The sequence below is a fragment of the Hippocampus zosterae genome, chromosome 7 (assembly GCF_025434085.1).
Source record: "Hippocampus zosterae strain Florida chromosome 7, ASM2543408v3, whole genome shotgun sequence".
NCBI classification, from domain to species: domain Eukaryota; kingdom Metazoa; phylum Chordata; class Actinopteri; order Syngnathiformes; family Syngnathidae; genus Hippocampus; species Hippocampus zosterae.
The window spans coordinates 2993099-3010150 of record NC_067457.1 but is presented as its reverse complement, the minus strand read 5'-3'; the positions used below and the strand labels follow the sequence as shown (position 1 = coordinate 3010150).

General features: G+C 52.2%; 1 protein-coding gene across 2 annotated transcripts in view; it reads left to right on the top strand.

The window, feature by feature from the left end:
- The window catches only part of LOC127603502 (glutamate receptor ionotropic, delta-1-like), a 43710-nt gene that overhangs the window by 19768 nt on the left and 6890 nt on the right, over positions 1-17052 (top strand). For both annotated transcript variants that reach the window (XM_052069802.1, XM_052069801.1), the window contains exons 3-15: positions 566-850; positions 5866-6071; positions 8688-8741; positions 10687-10860; positions 10945-11106; positions 11794-11913; positions 13252-13353; positions 14190-14312; positions 14400-14474; positions 14555-14900; positions 14992-15130; positions 15897-16092; positions 16315-16481. In XM_052069802.1, coding sequence (XP_051925762.1) covers positions 566-850; positions 5866-6071; positions 8688-8741; positions 10687-10860; positions 10945-11106; positions 11794-11913; positions 13252-13353; positions 14190-14312; positions 14400-14474; positions 14555-14900; positions 14992-15130; positions 15897-16092; positions 16315-16481 — 2149 coding nt within the window. The remainder of the gene's footprint in view (positions 1-565; positions 851-5865; positions 6072-8687; positions 8742-10686; positions 10861-10944; positions 11107-11793; positions 11914-13251; positions 13354-14189; positions 14313-14399; positions 14475-14554; positions 14901-14991; positions 15131-15896; positions 16093-16314; positions 16482-17052) is intronic.

The following is a 17052-nucleotide window of genomic DNA, read 5'->3' as shown; positions in this document are numbered from 1 at the left end:
CGAAATTGGAATGGCTCCTCCCCCTTTTCTCATCTCGTTCCAACTCCCTCCTCGCGGGCGACGTGCCCCCTCCTCCTCGCCCCCCCTCTTTTTTCCTCATCCCACCTTCCGATCCCCGTCGTCTCCTCCTCCTTATCCTCACCTAACGGTCCTCCTCCGTCATTGTTATTTTCTACCTTTTCCCTCACCCGCCCGCCCCCCCCCCTCTCACTTTACGGGATGAGACGCGGGACCCCTCAAGGGGATCCGCGAAGGACACGCCGATTGGATGGTCCTGCGACATGATGTGTCATGTGAGCAGTTTGTCATTGCACGGCGCGCGTGCTAACGGGATGCTAACGACGGGAACGCGCCGTGATAGGACCGTCGTTTTGATGATGTCACAGAGGCGCGAGAAGATGATGTCATGGTCACGCAGGAGGAGTGTTGGAGGCACCAGAAAAAGAAGAACTCATTAAAGTTGTTGAAGCGGTGGCGACAATTTGTTCTCGGATCGATGCCTCCGATCACCCGACTCTGATTTATTATTTACTGTCTAACCCCCCCCCCCCCCTTTCCCTCGCAGCCTGCGAGCTGATGAATCAAGGCATCCTGGCGCTGGTGACGTCGACGGGCTGCGCCTCGGCCAGCGCGCTGCAGTCTCTGACGGACGCCATGCACATCCCGCACTTGTACATCCAGAGGAACGGCGGCGGCTCGCCCAGGACCTCGTGCCAGCTCAACCCGAGTCCCGGAGGTCGCGGGTACACGCTGGCGGCGCGGCCTCCCGTGCGCCTCAACGACGTCATGCTGACGCTGGTGGAAGAGCTGCGCTGGCAGAAGTTCATCGTCTTCTACGACATTGAGTACGGTGCGTGACGCCGACGCCGGTCGGAAAAAAACGTGCGGCGGTAACGCGGTCGGTCCAATTATCTGTGAGGACCGAACCGTGTCTAAAGTGGACTCAAGTCGGGGGTCACAACGTGTCAGCAGAGCGGCGCTCTCTATGAATTTTTTTGCCGCGCCGCCCTGCATTCCGCTGACTGATTTCCGCCGGGCAGTTTTCTCATTTGCATCGCAAAGTCTTTATTGACGGGAGGGGGGGGGGGGGGGGGAGCTTAGGAGCAGGAAATCTTAATGCAATCGCATCGGCCATCACGGATCTCCGAGCGGGATCGATGCGGTCAACAATGGAGCGTCGGGATAAACGCAGCGAGATTGAGGAGGTAGCGCGGCTAGCATCCCGCCACAAGGCAAAGACCGAAGCGCACTCGCCACTCACCCGAGTCTTGCTCTGTGCGCACGCTCACCCGCGCGGGTGCGCACAGAGCAAGACTCGGCTGAGCGTGACACGGCAGTTCAGGGAGGAAATCTCACGCATGGACACGCCGCGTTGCACTCTGGGGGAAAAAAAAAACACCTTTCTCCAGCTGTCAGTCACAAGCCGACGTAGACCTCGGGGACGCACTGATGTGGGCCTCGGGGGCTCGGGGAGGGGTCGGGGGGAGGGGTCACTCGCTCTCCACTGCGGCCATATCAAACGCTAGTGGCCATGCATGTTATTGATTTAGTTTTTTTTTTTGCAGGCGAGGGAGTGGAGGGCAATTGTCTTTTCCGTGAAATCATTTAAAAGTGTGAACGTTAGTGTGCAACACTGATATGGTCGGTGGAGTTAGCAAGAACAACAATTTGTCACGGTGACACAGTCGATAGAATCAGTCGGAAGGAACAAAGTTTCACAAAAACTAGCGGCCGTGTTTTGCGTCCCATTTGTGGACGAATACACGGCTAACGCTAAGTAACGTTAGCCGTGTACCCGTGTTTGATACCGACGTGCTACTTAGCGTTAGCCGTGAATTAAAAAAAAAATAAAAGTGTCACGCTGACAAAACACGGTCGGGTCAGTGAACCGTCCGTGCCCATTTCGGGCATTCGAGACCCGATTGTGTGTTGCCAGAGCGCCAACTTGCGCCAACTTGCGCCACCTGGCTGCAAAATAAGCCAACAGAACAAATGGATCCCATTCGCTCGCCAAGCTCTGCATTACGAGTTTTGTCGGGGTGGGGGGGGGCGACTAATGTCCTTGTCAGCTTTCTGCGAGAAGCAATTCCTCAATTCCGTGCCGAAAAGAAGCATTTTGCTCCCAACTTGACTTGCCTGGAATTTAGTGGCCACTCACTCGACTTGACTTAGTGGCTGTGTCTCACTTGGTATTTGTCTCGCAGCAAATTTGTTAGCTTCATATAGCAGCCGCTTGTTTTCATGTTTGTCGCAGAAGAGCGAAAGCGTTGTCTTTCTCGCCCCCCCCCCCCCCCCCCATCCGCCTCCGCCTCCCACCCCAATCTTTGCCGTCGCTTTCACAAGCCTTCCTGGAAATAAGGGTCAGGCTCGGATGAGAAAGAGCCACAGCAAGTCTTCATAAATGTATTCAGCACATTAGCGTGACGTAGCGTCTCGCTAACGCGCTAAGACGGCCGCACCGGGATCAGCCGGAGATGGATGGAGATGGAAAGTCCTGCTTGGCCTCGCCCGGGCTCCGGCTCGCCTTTCGTGTCTCGCGACGCTCAAGGTGAAGAGCGCGGAGGAGACAGGAAGTCAATTAGCGGCATGCCGGCCTTAATTGAAGCCCGGCGGCCAATTTCAAGCGTGCATTAGCCGTTATCGACGGCGGCCCTCGAGAGTTGATTCGATGCCGCGGCGAGCGCGGCCAACTCTTTGAGGTCGTCACGGTCCGCGTCGCACGTAAAGAACCTGTACGTGATGCGTTTTGTGGGGCCATCGTCAAGATCCTCAGATTGCCTCGGCTCGCGGTCGCCGCGCTCGCGGTCGAGTCAATCAGCAAATCGCATTGGCAGTCGTTTTCAAAGAGCACTTCCTTGTTTTGACAGACACGCTTGAATGAACTCAATCACCTTAGTTCATTCTCCCGCCAGAGAGTTTGATGAGTTTTCTTCCGGGCCTCCGTCCACCAAATCCACCAGGGCGCTATTTGCTTGATAACTCGGTGGAAGAAGGCCAAATATTTACACGACAGATGAGTTATTATGATTTGAATTTTTGGCATATTTTCTAAATTCCGGCTGACAAAGTGTTGCCGCCGCGCAGAGCCGTCGAGGGTGTCGGTCAACTTGTGACTTAGTAAGGAAGCTCTGCGGTGGAGCGCGCTGCCAATCCGCTTTAGGATGCTGACCTTTTCGTGGAATGTTTTTTCGCTTTACGAGCCGTCACGAACAACCGTGTCGAGAAAGTTCATGCAGGTGATTCTGGCTTAATTGCGCTTTGGACTAAGGGGGACAATTGACTGCTGTGTGTCTCAATTGTGGGGGGGGGGGGGGTCAACACAGCAAGTCATCAGAATTGAAAACCATCACGACGTAGCGGCACATCGCAGCGTAACAATGTACAGTTTGGAGATCCGTCGACAGCATGCCAGCTTGATTGACAGGTGTCAGGCGTCTCATCGGCTCACTCGTCACCTGCCTTGGCCGAGAGGAGAACCCGACATGAGCAAGCTGATCGGGGGCGGCGCCCACCAATGTTCTCAACTGACATCCTTCATCCCTTTACGTGCCCGGTGCAGATGAGAAGTGGCACCTGAACGCACCACTGCTTGCGTGCCAGATCGCAGGCAATGAAAGGGCCCTGAACGCATCATTCCATGCTGGCCAGGTTGAGGACGATAAGTGGGGCCTGAACACATCATAACCAGACGGGGGGCAACAAGAGGGAGCGGGTGGCGCCATTATTTACTCGCCAAACGGAGGACGATAAGAGAGCATGAACGCACCGCCACATAAGACACGAATTCTAGCGGGTCCTGAATGCACCGCCACCAATTTGCTGACGATAAGCGCACTCTTTACGCCACCCCCCCCTACTGGCCAGATAAGAGCCCTGACATGGAATGCACCACCAGTAACTTGCCCGGTGCAGATGAGAAGTGGCACCTGAACGCACCACCGCTTGCGTGTCAGTTCGCAGACAATGAAAGGGCCCTGAACGCATCATTGAGGACGATAAGTGGGGCCTGAACACATCATAACCAGACGGAGGGCAACAAGAGAGAACGGGTGGCGCCATCATTTACTCGCCAAACGGAGAACGATAAGATAGCATGAACGCACCGCCACATAAGACACGAATTCTAGCGGGTCCTGAATGCACCGCCACCAATTTGCTGACGATAAGTGCACTCCTTACGCCACCCCCCCCTACTGGCCAGATAAGAGCCCTGACATGGAATGCACCACCAGTAACTTGCCCGACAGATGATGATAAGAGGGCCCTGAACGCACCACCCCATAATTGCCCAAAAGAGGAAGATAAGCTATGCATCGACACGTTTTTTCGCCCCCCAGAGGTCTCAACCGGCAGCGCCTCCGCGCATGCACGCACGCATGCTCGCTCGTTCACCGCACCTCCAGGAAGGAACCCGCACGGAACTCAATTAAGGCCGTTCAGCGACATAAGCGGTGGCGCCGGCAGGTTGGCGTCCTCTTGCCTGGCGCTCGGAGACTAAGCGGCCCACGCTTGCGCTTTCTGTTTTCGTGGCATCAAAGGCCCGACGCGGCTGTGCGCTTTTGAATATTTCAAGTGTGACATGAGCTGATGTAACTGTCGTCAAGACACATGCACACTCAGTTTAAAAAAAAAAAAAAAAAAAAGGGAAAATGGCAAACTTAAATGAACTGGTCGCCGGCTGCGTTTAGTTGAAACGACAGACGGAGAGCGCCCTCTAGCAGCCGTATTCGTCGCGGCAGCAAATAGCTTTTAGCCGTACATTCAAACATTTCCTAACCGCATCTGAAGGGCCGCCTGGTGGAATTGTGGCCGGCAACTCTAAATGTCCACCGGCGACCAGTTCACGTTTTGCGTACACGTGCCCATTTTACACGATTGGCCGAGCACTCTCGGGCGACCTCAAACGTGCCTCGAGTGTTTCGCTAACTTTCCTTGATGCCTTTTCCTGTCGTGGCGCAGACATTTGGCGTGTTGGAGCACAGGTGCGCCATTAAGACGACAAATGGTCGCTTTCGACTCGGGATGAGGACAACAGCCGGCGAGGGGCCTTAATAGAAACACCCCCGTGGCCCCCCCCCCCCCTTAGCCTTCAGTGTGTGTGTAAAACACAGTGAACTCTCAGCTGAGAGTCGACCCGTTTTGCGCGCGAGGCCTTGGCGGAGTGGCGGCCATTTTGCATTCCGTTCACGAGCGGGGCGGCGAGGCTTTAACCGCACGTCAGCCTCGTTAGCGTCGCGGCCGCCGACGTGCCGCCGAGCTAATAAGCGACGTTAGCACGCGCGGATCATCATTCCGAGCGCATCTTTCATTAAGCCCCGCGTGTTAGTGTAACCGCGGCAACCCACAACACTTCATCATACCAAGGAGCCGTCGGTCGGTCGGTCGGTCGAAAGCGGAATCCATGTCTGCGCCTAACGAGGCGGCCACGGCGGCGAGATTAGAAAATAGCATTTTATCATGCGCGTCGTGCGTCGGAGGTCACCGGCCGCCGTGCGTTTGCCCTCTGGCGGCTCTGATTTACGTTCTGTCGGAGACAACGAGATGGGGGGGGGGGACGACTAGAGTCACTGCAACTCGTTAGCAACACCGCGACTGCTAGCGCATATTAGTCACGGGTGAATGCGTTACATACGAGCAAATGAATGACTGCTCCACGTGTGTGTACGGAAATTATGACGCGATTTGGGAGTTCTGACTGATTCTACTCGGGTTGGACATTTGTGGTTTCCAAGGAGACTGCCAGTTTTTATCAGCGCCTGCAAAATTGAGCTGCCTATCAAGGGATCGATTATCAGTGGATGACAGAGCGAATAATGTCTGCGCTGTCCTCCATCTTACGTGTGTGTGTGTGTGTTTCCCGTGTAGACATGCGAGGCCTTCAGAGTTTCCTGGACCGTGCGTGTCGAGAAGGTTTGGACGTGTCTCTGCAGCGGGTGGACAAGAACATCAGTCAGGTGTTCAGCGACCTGTTCACGTCCATGAGGACGGAGGAGCTCAACCGGTACCGCGACACGCTGCGCCGCGCCATCCTGCTGCTCAGCCCGAACGCCGCGCACACCTTCATACAACAGGTTGGCAAAGAAATACGGCAAAAAGCAATGCCAAAATATATTTCAAGCGAAATTACTTTTATGACGTAAAATGTCATTTATTTTTTTTTTTTAAAAGCATTTTTGGTTATGTTATTTTGTGAGGAATTGAATTTCCACTCACCCCCTACCAAGCTCGTATCCAACCCAAGTGTACGACAGGCAGTCTGCCCGTCGTCTGGTCTTTTTGAACAAAGCTGAACACGACACAACGCAACCCCTCGTTCCAAACCGATTAAACGCGGATTAAAAAGTGGATTAAAAGCAGATGTTTTCGCAGCGCCGTTCAGATAAACATTTTGCCCGCGCGAGCACGAGCGCTACGTCGACGTCGCATACCTTGCCCATTAGTCACATGACTGCCTTGTGTTTGCACACCTGTGTCTCACACACACACACACACACACACACACGTTCATAGTTGCGCGCACGCACAAAAATTTGAGTTGTTGGGTGAAGAGTCACTCATCCATCTCCCACGATGCACCATTTTTAGCCTGGCTCGCCCGCCCCCGCTCGCTGGCTAATGCTAGTTCTCGCTCGCCCACGCACACGCTTTAGCAAGCAACATGCTAACTTGTGGAGGTTGCGGGTCAGAACCAAAACAAACAAAAGTTGGATATTTTTATATATACCCATTTTTTGTTTATGGGGAGGGGGCGAGGGTGGGCCTGGCTGCCTGTCATCCTCCAGGCAGATGAATGAATGGAGCGGACTCAAGCTAGTGTGAAGGCAGGAACACCCTGGCCTGATTGATTGGAGAGAGGCGTTTAAGGCACAAACAGGGCGTCAATCTCTGACCTCTGACCTCTGTGGGCCGCACATAAAATACGGACTCTAAAGTTGGCAAAACTCAACGCCGGCTGCTGAACCTTGCACTCAGCGGAACTAGGGCGATGTTTTCTCACGGGATAGAGGACGAATAGAGGACCATGAATACGATGCAAACTTTCGGGTCGAGGGCCCTGAACGCACCAGAGCTCAGGGCCCTGAATGTAGGAGTCATCACGGACTGATTTATTTTTAGTTTTAGCCAGCTTGACAGGCAAGTGTTGCTTTCTCACACATTAGCCCGGCGCTCATGCTAATCGATGTCCCCTTGCACAAGAAGCCTATGTGTTGGAAGAAAGAAAGAGAAGAAGCTGTTATGCGGACTTTTCTCTGTGCGCTAATGGAAAAATCACTTTTTTTTGTCCAGAGAGCAAATGAATACTTGGATAAACCGTAGGAGAAAAATAGATCCAATGGACGTTTTGTGCGGACTAAATGGAACAAAGCTTGAGAAACATCAAATGGATATTTTTGCCTCAGCTTTTTTTTTGAACACCCTTTTTTTTCTAATGTTCTTCCGAAGCGGGTTTGTGTTAGATGAAGATAATCTCTGTGACAAGAGGTCACTCGGGTCGCGGCGACGCAATCACGCAACACGCTGACAAATAGCATAGCAAATAGCTCAACATACAGCATATGAAGTGTGAGGTAGTTAGGTATGCAGGTAGGTACTCTTTTCCATCCCGTGGGTGAAGGTGGAAAAACAGGAAGTGGCCGGCGTGAGGCAGGAAGTGTTATCAACGCTAGCGTTCTCGTCATTCGCTGAGTCATTAGCGAGATTTATGTGCTCGCGACACGCACGTCAATGGGGGTGAAAAATGACACAATTATCTTACTGTGATGAAAAGTGTGCGTGCGTGCATGTGCGCGCCCGCGCGCATTTGCTCAGCAAATGTCATTAAGCTTTTTGTCGTCGCAACTTCAGAAACTCAGACACACACACACACACGCACACACACGCAGATGGTGTCAAGTTGTCCCAAGAGGCCATTTTGGCGGTGCTGGGCCGCTGAAAGCTTTTGTCTGACTGTGGCCATATTGTTTGTGAGAGTCCATCAGCCACTCAGGCGAAATCATAGGAGCAAATAAACACACACACACACACGTTGACACAGACACACACAGCTCACCACACACACACACACACACTCATAATTGCACAAAAACACAGAGACACTGTTAGATACACATTCGTAGAAGAAAGATGGAAGAAGACGCCTCAGGATAGTGACACACACACACACACACACACACGGTGTTGCATACAAATGGACAGGAAGCTGGATTACTGGTCTCCTAGCAACAGAGTGGTGGATGCACTTGAGGAGGCGGGACTTGTGAAATCAGCATGAAAATGACACCTAATCAGTCAGTCAGTCAGTGTGACATTACTGTACATGCGCGAGTGTGTGTGTGTGTGTGCGTGTGTGTTTGAAGTCATGACTCAGTCATTTGTAGTCCATCAGTGATTGGCTGGTCCATGCGTCTTACATTTCCATGGTAACAAGGGTCACACAAATGCAAACGCACACATGCACACGCATGCATTAGTGTATGGTCAAGTGGTCGGTCAGGAACATGTTTCCTGTGCGGCCTTGGGTGCAAATTACTTTTAAGTGTAACAGCACAAGGACACACACACACACACACACACACACACACATACACACAGACCGGTTGATCGACCAAGAGTTGTGTCCCAATAATTTTTCTGATTGTGCGGCTTGTAAACATTTATTTTTTGGTGTGTTTGTCGTTTGCGTACAGGCAGTGGAAACCAATCTGGCCTCCAAGGACAGCCACTGGGTGTTTGTTAACGAGGTAAGCTCATCAATACCTTTTATGACTTTATCAATGTACACAATGCAGAGTACGTGACTTGATTAGATTTTTTTTTTCACAGCCGTAGTCCCGCAGCAATTTTAGACCCTTACACTCTCCTTTGATCATCCGAGTGTCAATGTTTGTAGCCTATTAACAGTGTTAATGAGTGTGCGTGTGTGTGTGCGTGTGTGTGTGTTGACACATACCGCGGGCGGAATCCCACTTTCCCGACAACCGCATCAAAGTGACGCTTTAACTAATCACACTGAGCGTTTGTTAATGAACACGAAGAGCGAACGCTCCCCGGAGACCATCGAGACGCTTCAGACTCGTTACGTTTCTTCAGGAAAATTACTGGGAAAAAAAAAGTTGACAACCAAGGATGTCCGATAACGTCCAACAAAACGCCGAGCACTCCAAGCGCAACATGCTAATTTGTAATGCTGGAATCCCTTTGCGTATATTCCCGATTTGTGCCCGAAAAGTAGCAACAATTATTAAAATATTGCAGAGAGAACACACGAGGCCTTATAACAGAGCCTTGAGGCACGCCATTGAACAATGCACGGAGTCAGTGCTTGGGTTAACCATCTTGCTCGACATATTCATTAATGATACACTTGGCAGAGCTAACATCCACATTTTTTTTTTCCGTAATGATCCCAAACCACTCTCCTCATTGTCTATTACGTTGTCTTCCCAATTAAACCACGAACCGATATGAAGCTTTGTTCCCGTTTGGATGGCTATCCGTGAACCAAATTGTTTAGTTAATGTATGCGCTGACTAAAATCCTATCAGAGTCAAGTCATGTGCCATTTGGAAGTCACCGTTTCTGATACTCTGAAGCGCTAATGAGATGATTAGCAGACAAAGGGAGGAGAAAGTTGCTCGCCGGCCCGTGTCCGCTCGCTCATCCATCTTCCTCCGCCGCTCGCCTTTCATCCGCCAACGCACGCAGGGGAGACCAATCGCTAACCGGCGGAGAAGGGGTGGTGGGTCGGGGGAGCAGCGGGGCTGAGGGGGGCCATTCAGATGGGAGGCAGGGGGTGGATTAAGAGGTGAAGGCCTCTTTGATAAACAATTAGGAGAACAAAGGTGGCGTAAATAAGAACTGGGGAAATAAGCCGTCTGTTTTTCTTTCAGATAAACCAGAACGTTCGAGCGCCAGAAGCTCTCGCGATATGACTAGGAGGGGGCGGAAAAATAGGTAGTCGCAAATAAAGTATGGTGAAACTGTAACTGCGGAATTTTTCCGAAACAACTCTGAATAGGTTGAGGTTTTACTTTGGACGAGTCCAACCTCCTGCTGCTTCACGAAGCAACAACGCCAACTACCGTGCTAGCTAGCATTATTACAATGTCTGCCCACTTCGCCCCCCCAAAAAAACCTGTTTCAGGGCATTTTGTTGCGTGCCAATGGCAACATCACATCAAACCATCAACACGTTGCGGGCGAGTGCACTCAGCCCAAAACGGCTCGACTTTTATAGTCACAAGAGAGGCGTATGATGAGACCAAAACATTAGCATCCATTTGCTGCAGCCAAATGGATGCTAATGCGCTGATTAGCTTGTTTTTCATGCTGGGAGAAATAAGCTCCATCAAGGCATCAGCACGTGCCGTGTCTGCTCACACATCCGCTCTCTCTGTGTGTGTGTGTAGGTATGTGTGTGCGAGGGGGGGGCACACGCATCATGCTATGTGTGTTAGCCTCCAGCTAACTAAAACTGGCCTGCATGTCACATCTCCCTCCTCGGAATTCCGCGGTGCCTCAAATGAGATCTTTGCGTGCATTTCACAAATCAGGAACTCCTCGCGGTTACGCTGAATAACTGCGTGGCGTATGACATGTCACATGACTGACATGGAGAACGTAAAGCGTGTCATGAAAGTTTTTGGCTTCTGAATAAATGTTCTGCCGTCCCCTTGGCCACCGCAGGAAATCAGCGACACGGAGATCCTGGAGCTGACCCACAGCGCACTGGGGCGCATGACGGTCGTTCGGCAGATTTTCCCGCTGTGGAAAGACGGCGGAGCGCGATGCGTGAGACACAACCATCGCATCTCGTCGCTGCTGTGCGACCCTCAGGAAGGATACCTGCACAACCTGGAGGTAATGACTGGTTGCTAAAGTTAGCTCATCGCTATGAAGATTGTCAGCCTGTCGAAACATTGGTCTAAAGTTAGTTCCCGGCAGGTCTCGAACCTGTACCTGTATGACAGCGTGCTGATGCTGGCCAACGCCTTCTACCGGAAGCTGGAGGACAGGAAGTGGCACAGCATGGCCAGTCTCAACTGCATCAGGAAGTCCACCAAGCCCTGGAACGGAGGCTGGTCCATGCTGGAGACCATTCAAAAGGTTTGGGAGCTCACTGCTTGTCTGTCGGCAGCCAAATACCAACAACTACACCCCCCCCCCCCCCTCCACGCAAAGAATGAATGAGAAGCTCCACAGTCAGAACAAAGCTGATCAGTTGAAATTTAACGTGGAGTTTATTATCCATTCACGAAAGGTCACCGTTTTTTGGGGGTTTTTTGACATATGCGCTCCATAACAAATGTTTTGACTTTTTGAGAGTGTGAAGAAAATAAGCTCGTGTCGGACGATTTTTTTCCCTTCTGCTGACAGCTGCTGCAACCTTTGCTGCTGACAGAGGAACGTTTTTTTTGGGGGGGGGGGGGGGGGGAATACATTCACACTGACGGCTGTCTGCGCCGCTACACCAGCTAATGGAAGCCATGAAATGTCATGTCATCCACCGGCAAACCAAAAAAAAAAAGAAAACACGGTTCCGCTCGGACGTGCCGCGCATGAAATCATCGCCGGTGATGACTCGTGATGGCCGCAATCGCGCTCACTGGTGACACTTTAAAGGCGCCGCATTGTGGAAAATTGACTTTTGTGTACAAAAATAGTCGTCTTGTAAACTGGAGTCTCCCATTAGCCCATCAGGGGGGCGGGAGGGCGGACAAATATTAAACAGCCAAATAAATCTTGAGTAGGGCTGTTGTAACGTCGGCGTTGAACTCGGCGCTGCGTCGCCAGGGCAACATCACGGGACTGACGGGCACCATGGACTTCAAAGACAGCGGCGCCAACGCTCACGTCCGCTTCGAGATCCTCGGCACCAGTTTCAGCGAGACCTTCGGCAAGGACGTCAAGAGGGTGAGTGGACGCCGTCCGCGGGTGCTAAAACGCTTGTTGACACCAAATGGTTCCATTGTTCCCATTTGGACTGTCAACATCCCGTTGCCATGGCAATAGTGACATCACGGCTCGAATCCCACAGCAACACCTAGTGGTGTGGCATGCACAATGCGCCTCGCTCTCTTGCATGTACACACTGGCGTCGTTCGACTTGATAACGAAATAGTGACATCACGGCTCGAATCCCACAGCAACACCTAGTGGTGTGGCATGCACAATGCGCCTCTCTCACTTGCATGTACACACTGGCGTCGTTCGACTTGATAACCGTGAAGCACCTTTCTTCTCACTTTCTTTCATTAAACGCGGATGTGGAAATGACACCCGGTCTCATACGCAGGCACCCCCATTGCGGTGATTTAGGGGCTTGTGGGGTCCACGTGTCAGTGCGTGCACACACGCTCAGAGTTGCCGCAGTAATGAAGATTTAATCATCTGGCCTCTCATTCTGAGTTATTAGTCCCTCTGTACTTTATAATGGCCATCCTCTTCTCACACACACACACACAAACACACACACTGAGCGTTAATAGAGCACTCATGGAAACACAGATGTATGATTGTTATTAGCATGCTGGTGCTCAGTCAAGTGTTTTACACGCATGCTCATTAATATGTGCGCTCATTCATATGCATGCAACATGTCTGCATGTGTTCATCTGCCTTGATCTGAGTGAACAGCTCTGCACTCAATTCGTTGAGCTCATTTCCACACGTGGAGATGAAGCGCGTCCTAATCCATCACGCCGATCGCATCCCATTTTCGGAAACGTGTCGATAAGGGTGGGAAAAGTGTGGGTGTTGAACCTTAACCTTAACGTGGGCATAAACTCCTGCATATCTGCTGCTTTTCTGGAGCAGATGCAGCTTCCGCCGTGCCGGCTCGGTTAGCTTGTTTTTGCTAATCGGCAACAACCACTTGGCGCTCTTTACGGGTGGCACCATCTTAACGGCGGGCGGTGCGGTCATTAAGGAACAATAACGGCTGTGCTCGCGTCAGCTAACGAGGCTAATTAACTCCCGTCACGTCACGCTGCCAGCTCTGCTTGCTTATTAGCAGCGGCGGCTAATGTGCGCTTGGTTATCGTTTGTTGCCGGCGATCGCAATGAGGACAAAATGTACTAAAAAAGGCGCTACTCGCACCCGCGTTGCGAGCACAAATTTTGAAACAAAGGTGACAAGAGGGATTGAATAGTGAGGATTTTGCTCACCTGTGTTGCCGTAGCAACAGCAACGTGTTTGAATCGGTTCCGCCAGACTCATTCCGTTGCGTGTCTTGTTTTTCTTGTTGCCAGTTGGCTACATGGGACGCGGTGCACGGCCTGAACGGCAGCCTGAAGGAGAGCCGGATCGAGAGCGGCATGCAGGGAGTCACCGTCAAAGTGGTCACGTTGCTGGTACGCAAATCCTTTTGCACCCTGAACTGGAAGGACTCCAAGTGTGTTTAAAACAACCCAAGTCCGTCAAGCTTAATGCTAGCACATTGTGGGGGGAAAACCTGCTCTTGGGCAGTGGTGGAACTCGCTGAATGCACAGGAGTGTATTCTTTATCCTCTGCAAAGAATGACACACGTAATTACAACTTAGCTAGTTCTTTACATTCCATTGAATTTTGCTTTTATGAAGCAAAATATGATCATGCTATGCTTTTCTGATTTCAAAACACATTGCAATCATTTGGGGTTTTTTTGGGGGCGGTGGGGGGGGGGGTGTCATGTGAACAGAACCACAAAGACGACGGTAAAAAGTTTGCGTGTGACAAATCCTCTTTTTCGGGGGGGGAAGGCGGTGTGCGACAGTGCGAGTGTTTGAGCTTGATTGGCAGCTCAGCTTTTAATGATTTGGGGAGAAACAAACAAGCGAGTGTTTTTCTTCCTGAGCTCCACCGAGCGAGTCTGCACCTCGGTCGGCCACCCCGCGCTCATATTAGAGCCTCATCACGGATACTACACCTCACCGCCGCCCCCGCCTCCCTCTCCGGCATGTCCCCCGCACCCCTTCCCCCCATCTCTTGACCGCCTAAAGTCCTGTCCGGCTTGGTCAAGGTAGCACTTGAGGAATCAAAACAGACACTCAGTGGACACTTCATTAGGTACCCTTTCTGCGGGTATTCTGAGGGTTCTTCTTGAAAATAAAAGATCTTGTCTTGTAAATCTCCCATCTGAGAGGTCTTGTAAATGTGCGATTTCTTCTCGTGAATGTTGTCGTGACGGCTCTTCTCTTCTTCTCGCAGGAGGACCCGTTTGTGATGGTGGCCGAGAACATCCTGGGCCAGCCCAAACGATACAAAGGCTTCTCCATCGACGTGCTGGATGCCCTCGCCAAGATCCTGGGCTTCAAGTACGACATCTACCAGGTGAGCGCTTCCTCGCGCCACTTCCCCGCGCCACTTCCCGTTGACCTCCCGTGGACCTCCCCTGAGCTCTCAACGCCGTTCCTCCAGGTGTCCGACAGCAAATACGGATCTCGGCTGCCCAACGGCTCCTGGAACGGCATGATCGGCGACCTCATCAACAAGGTGAAGCGTTGACTTGCACAAAAACACCATCGATGGTGTTTTGTCATCTTTTGGAATCCAAATATCGTCGTCCGTGACAGAGAGCCGACCTGGCCGTGTCGGCCGTCACCATCACGCCGGAGCGGGAGAACGTGGTGGACTTCAGCAAGCGCTACCTGGACTACAGCGTGGGCATCCTGCTGCGGAAGCCCGAAGAGAAGATCAACATCTTCTCGCTCTTCGTGCCTTTCGATTTGGCCGTGTGGGCCTGCATCGCCGCCGCCATCCCGGTGGTGGGGGTCCTCATCTTCCTGCTCAACAGGCTGCAGGCGCTACGCTCGTCGGCCGCGCGCAACGCCCCCCCGCCGGGCCCCACCGGCGAGGGCTCGGCATCCGGATCCCTGCACAGCGCCATTTGGATCGTCTACGGGGCCTTTGTGCAGCAAGGTGGGACCACTTTTCAAAAGGAGACCGTGAAGTTCCCCCCCCCCCCAAAAATTTTTTCTTTCAATACGAGACGGCATGGTTGTGTTCGTAGGCGGCGACGGCGTGGTGAGCTCGGTGGCGCTGAGAATCGTCATGGGCAGCTGGTGGCTCTTCACACTCATCGTGTGCTCGTCCTACACGGCCAACCTGGCGGCGTACCTCACCGTGTCCCGGATGGACCACGCCATACGGTTAAGTGCACTCCGAGGCGGCAATTAGGGGGGTGCGAGATCCTCTCGGAATTGCCGCTCGTTATTTTCCCAAACCGATGAATCATCTTCAACATGCGCGCAAACTCTGCAACTTTTGCCAAGTGCGTTTATTCTGCTGAAAATGGATTTTAGGAAGCTTACCAAAAAAAAAAAAAAAAAAACCCGAATAAATCCGGCCCTGCCGCCAGTTTGATTGATTGATCGAGATAAAAATGTCAAGGACACTTTGCTCGAAATTGAACTGGAAGTCGCTCAGTTTGGGGCGAAAACAGATGGACGCAAGTTAGCCCCTGACGCAGTTCACTGATCAGCATGAAATTGTCTTTCACGAGCGGAAAAAAAAAAGTCACGGACCCGCGGTCAAAAACCGAACGGGAATGTCATCCCGAAGCACCTTTTTGTTCAGTGATCTCCATGGCTGGTTCTTTGACAGTCGTCGTCGCTCGCAAGTGTTCATTTGCTGGCTCTCGACTTCTCCCCGTCGCGCGTGCCAAGCGACCCGGGCTGGTCGCTGCATGGCTGTCACGTCGCATCAAAGCGAACGCGGCCTCGCTCGCTTTTTCTTTCAGGCAACGCGATTTGTCCGACAGGCTTCCACGGGCGTCCCGCTTCCGTCACTCCTTTATCATTAGCCCACTACTCCGAGCCGAGAAGATGGCGGTCGGCGCTCCTCCTCCCCCCCCCGCGGGATGAAGACATCCGAATGAATTTCTCACTGCGCTCGACCGTATTTCCATGTTTGCAGGTCCTTCCAGGACCTGTCGCGGCAGATGGACGTGGACTACGGCACGGTGCGGGACTCGGCCGTGTACGACTATTTCCGCAACAAAGGCACCAACCCTCTGGAGCAGGACAGCACGTACGCCGAGCTGTGGCGGACCGTCAGCAAGAACGGCGGCCTGGACTACTCGGTGTCCAGCCCCTCCGAGGGCATACGCAAGGTCAGCTTTGCTCGCCGACATCTAACTTGGCTCGATCGGTACTCAAAAAAAAAAAACGGTTTCCCACAATGCACCTGTCTGAGCTGCTCCAGCACTAGCATAAATCACATCACTTGGAAGTGGACCTTCCGGGGATCTTTTTTTTTTTTTTTTTGTACTGTTGATCGACATTGATGTGAGCAGATTAGCCCATTAGCTAAAAAAAAGCTAATTGCCACGCAGGCCAAGAAGAGCGCGTACGCCTTCCTGTGGGACATGGCGGCGTTGGAGTACGCGGCGCTGACCGACGACGACTGCGCCGTCACCGTGTCGGGCAGCGGCGTCAGCAGCAAAGGCTACGGCATCGCCATGCAGCACGGCAGCCCCTACCGGGACCTCTTCTCCCAAAAGTAAGGCCCCACACCCCAATCGCTCCAAATGGCGCCGCCAGATGCGGGTGTCCTTGAATGCATGGCGAGGGTGCCAAATCTCTATCCGGACATTGAACGCATCACGGATGTATCCGTTTGACTGTCGGCGAGGATGCATTGAATGCATCACAATCTGTGATCCTCTAGGCGTGCCATTGAACGCAACGCAGCACAAGACATTGGACGTGTTTACAATCGCGTCGCGCGGGTGTCAGTGAAGGCATCGCGGCTTTCTTGTGATGACAAACAAGTCAGTCGGCATTAACTCGTCTTGTCCAAACGAGTCAAAGATTTTGGACGGCGATGTTCCGTGTTGCCGTGATGACCTCAAAGGTCCCCAAATCCAAGAAGGATGCTGAGAAGTGCCACTCGGACTTTTTTTTTTCTTCTCACGTCTGAGGAAAAAAAAGCTGCAGGCAGAAAAATGTGACTTTTTTTTTTCCCACCCGTGTGAGGAGAAGTTTTTGTTAAAGTCAGTGAAGCAGAAACGCACACCTCGAAAAAATCCCGCCATGTTAGACACGCTCGCATCTTTGCGAGACATTCGGAG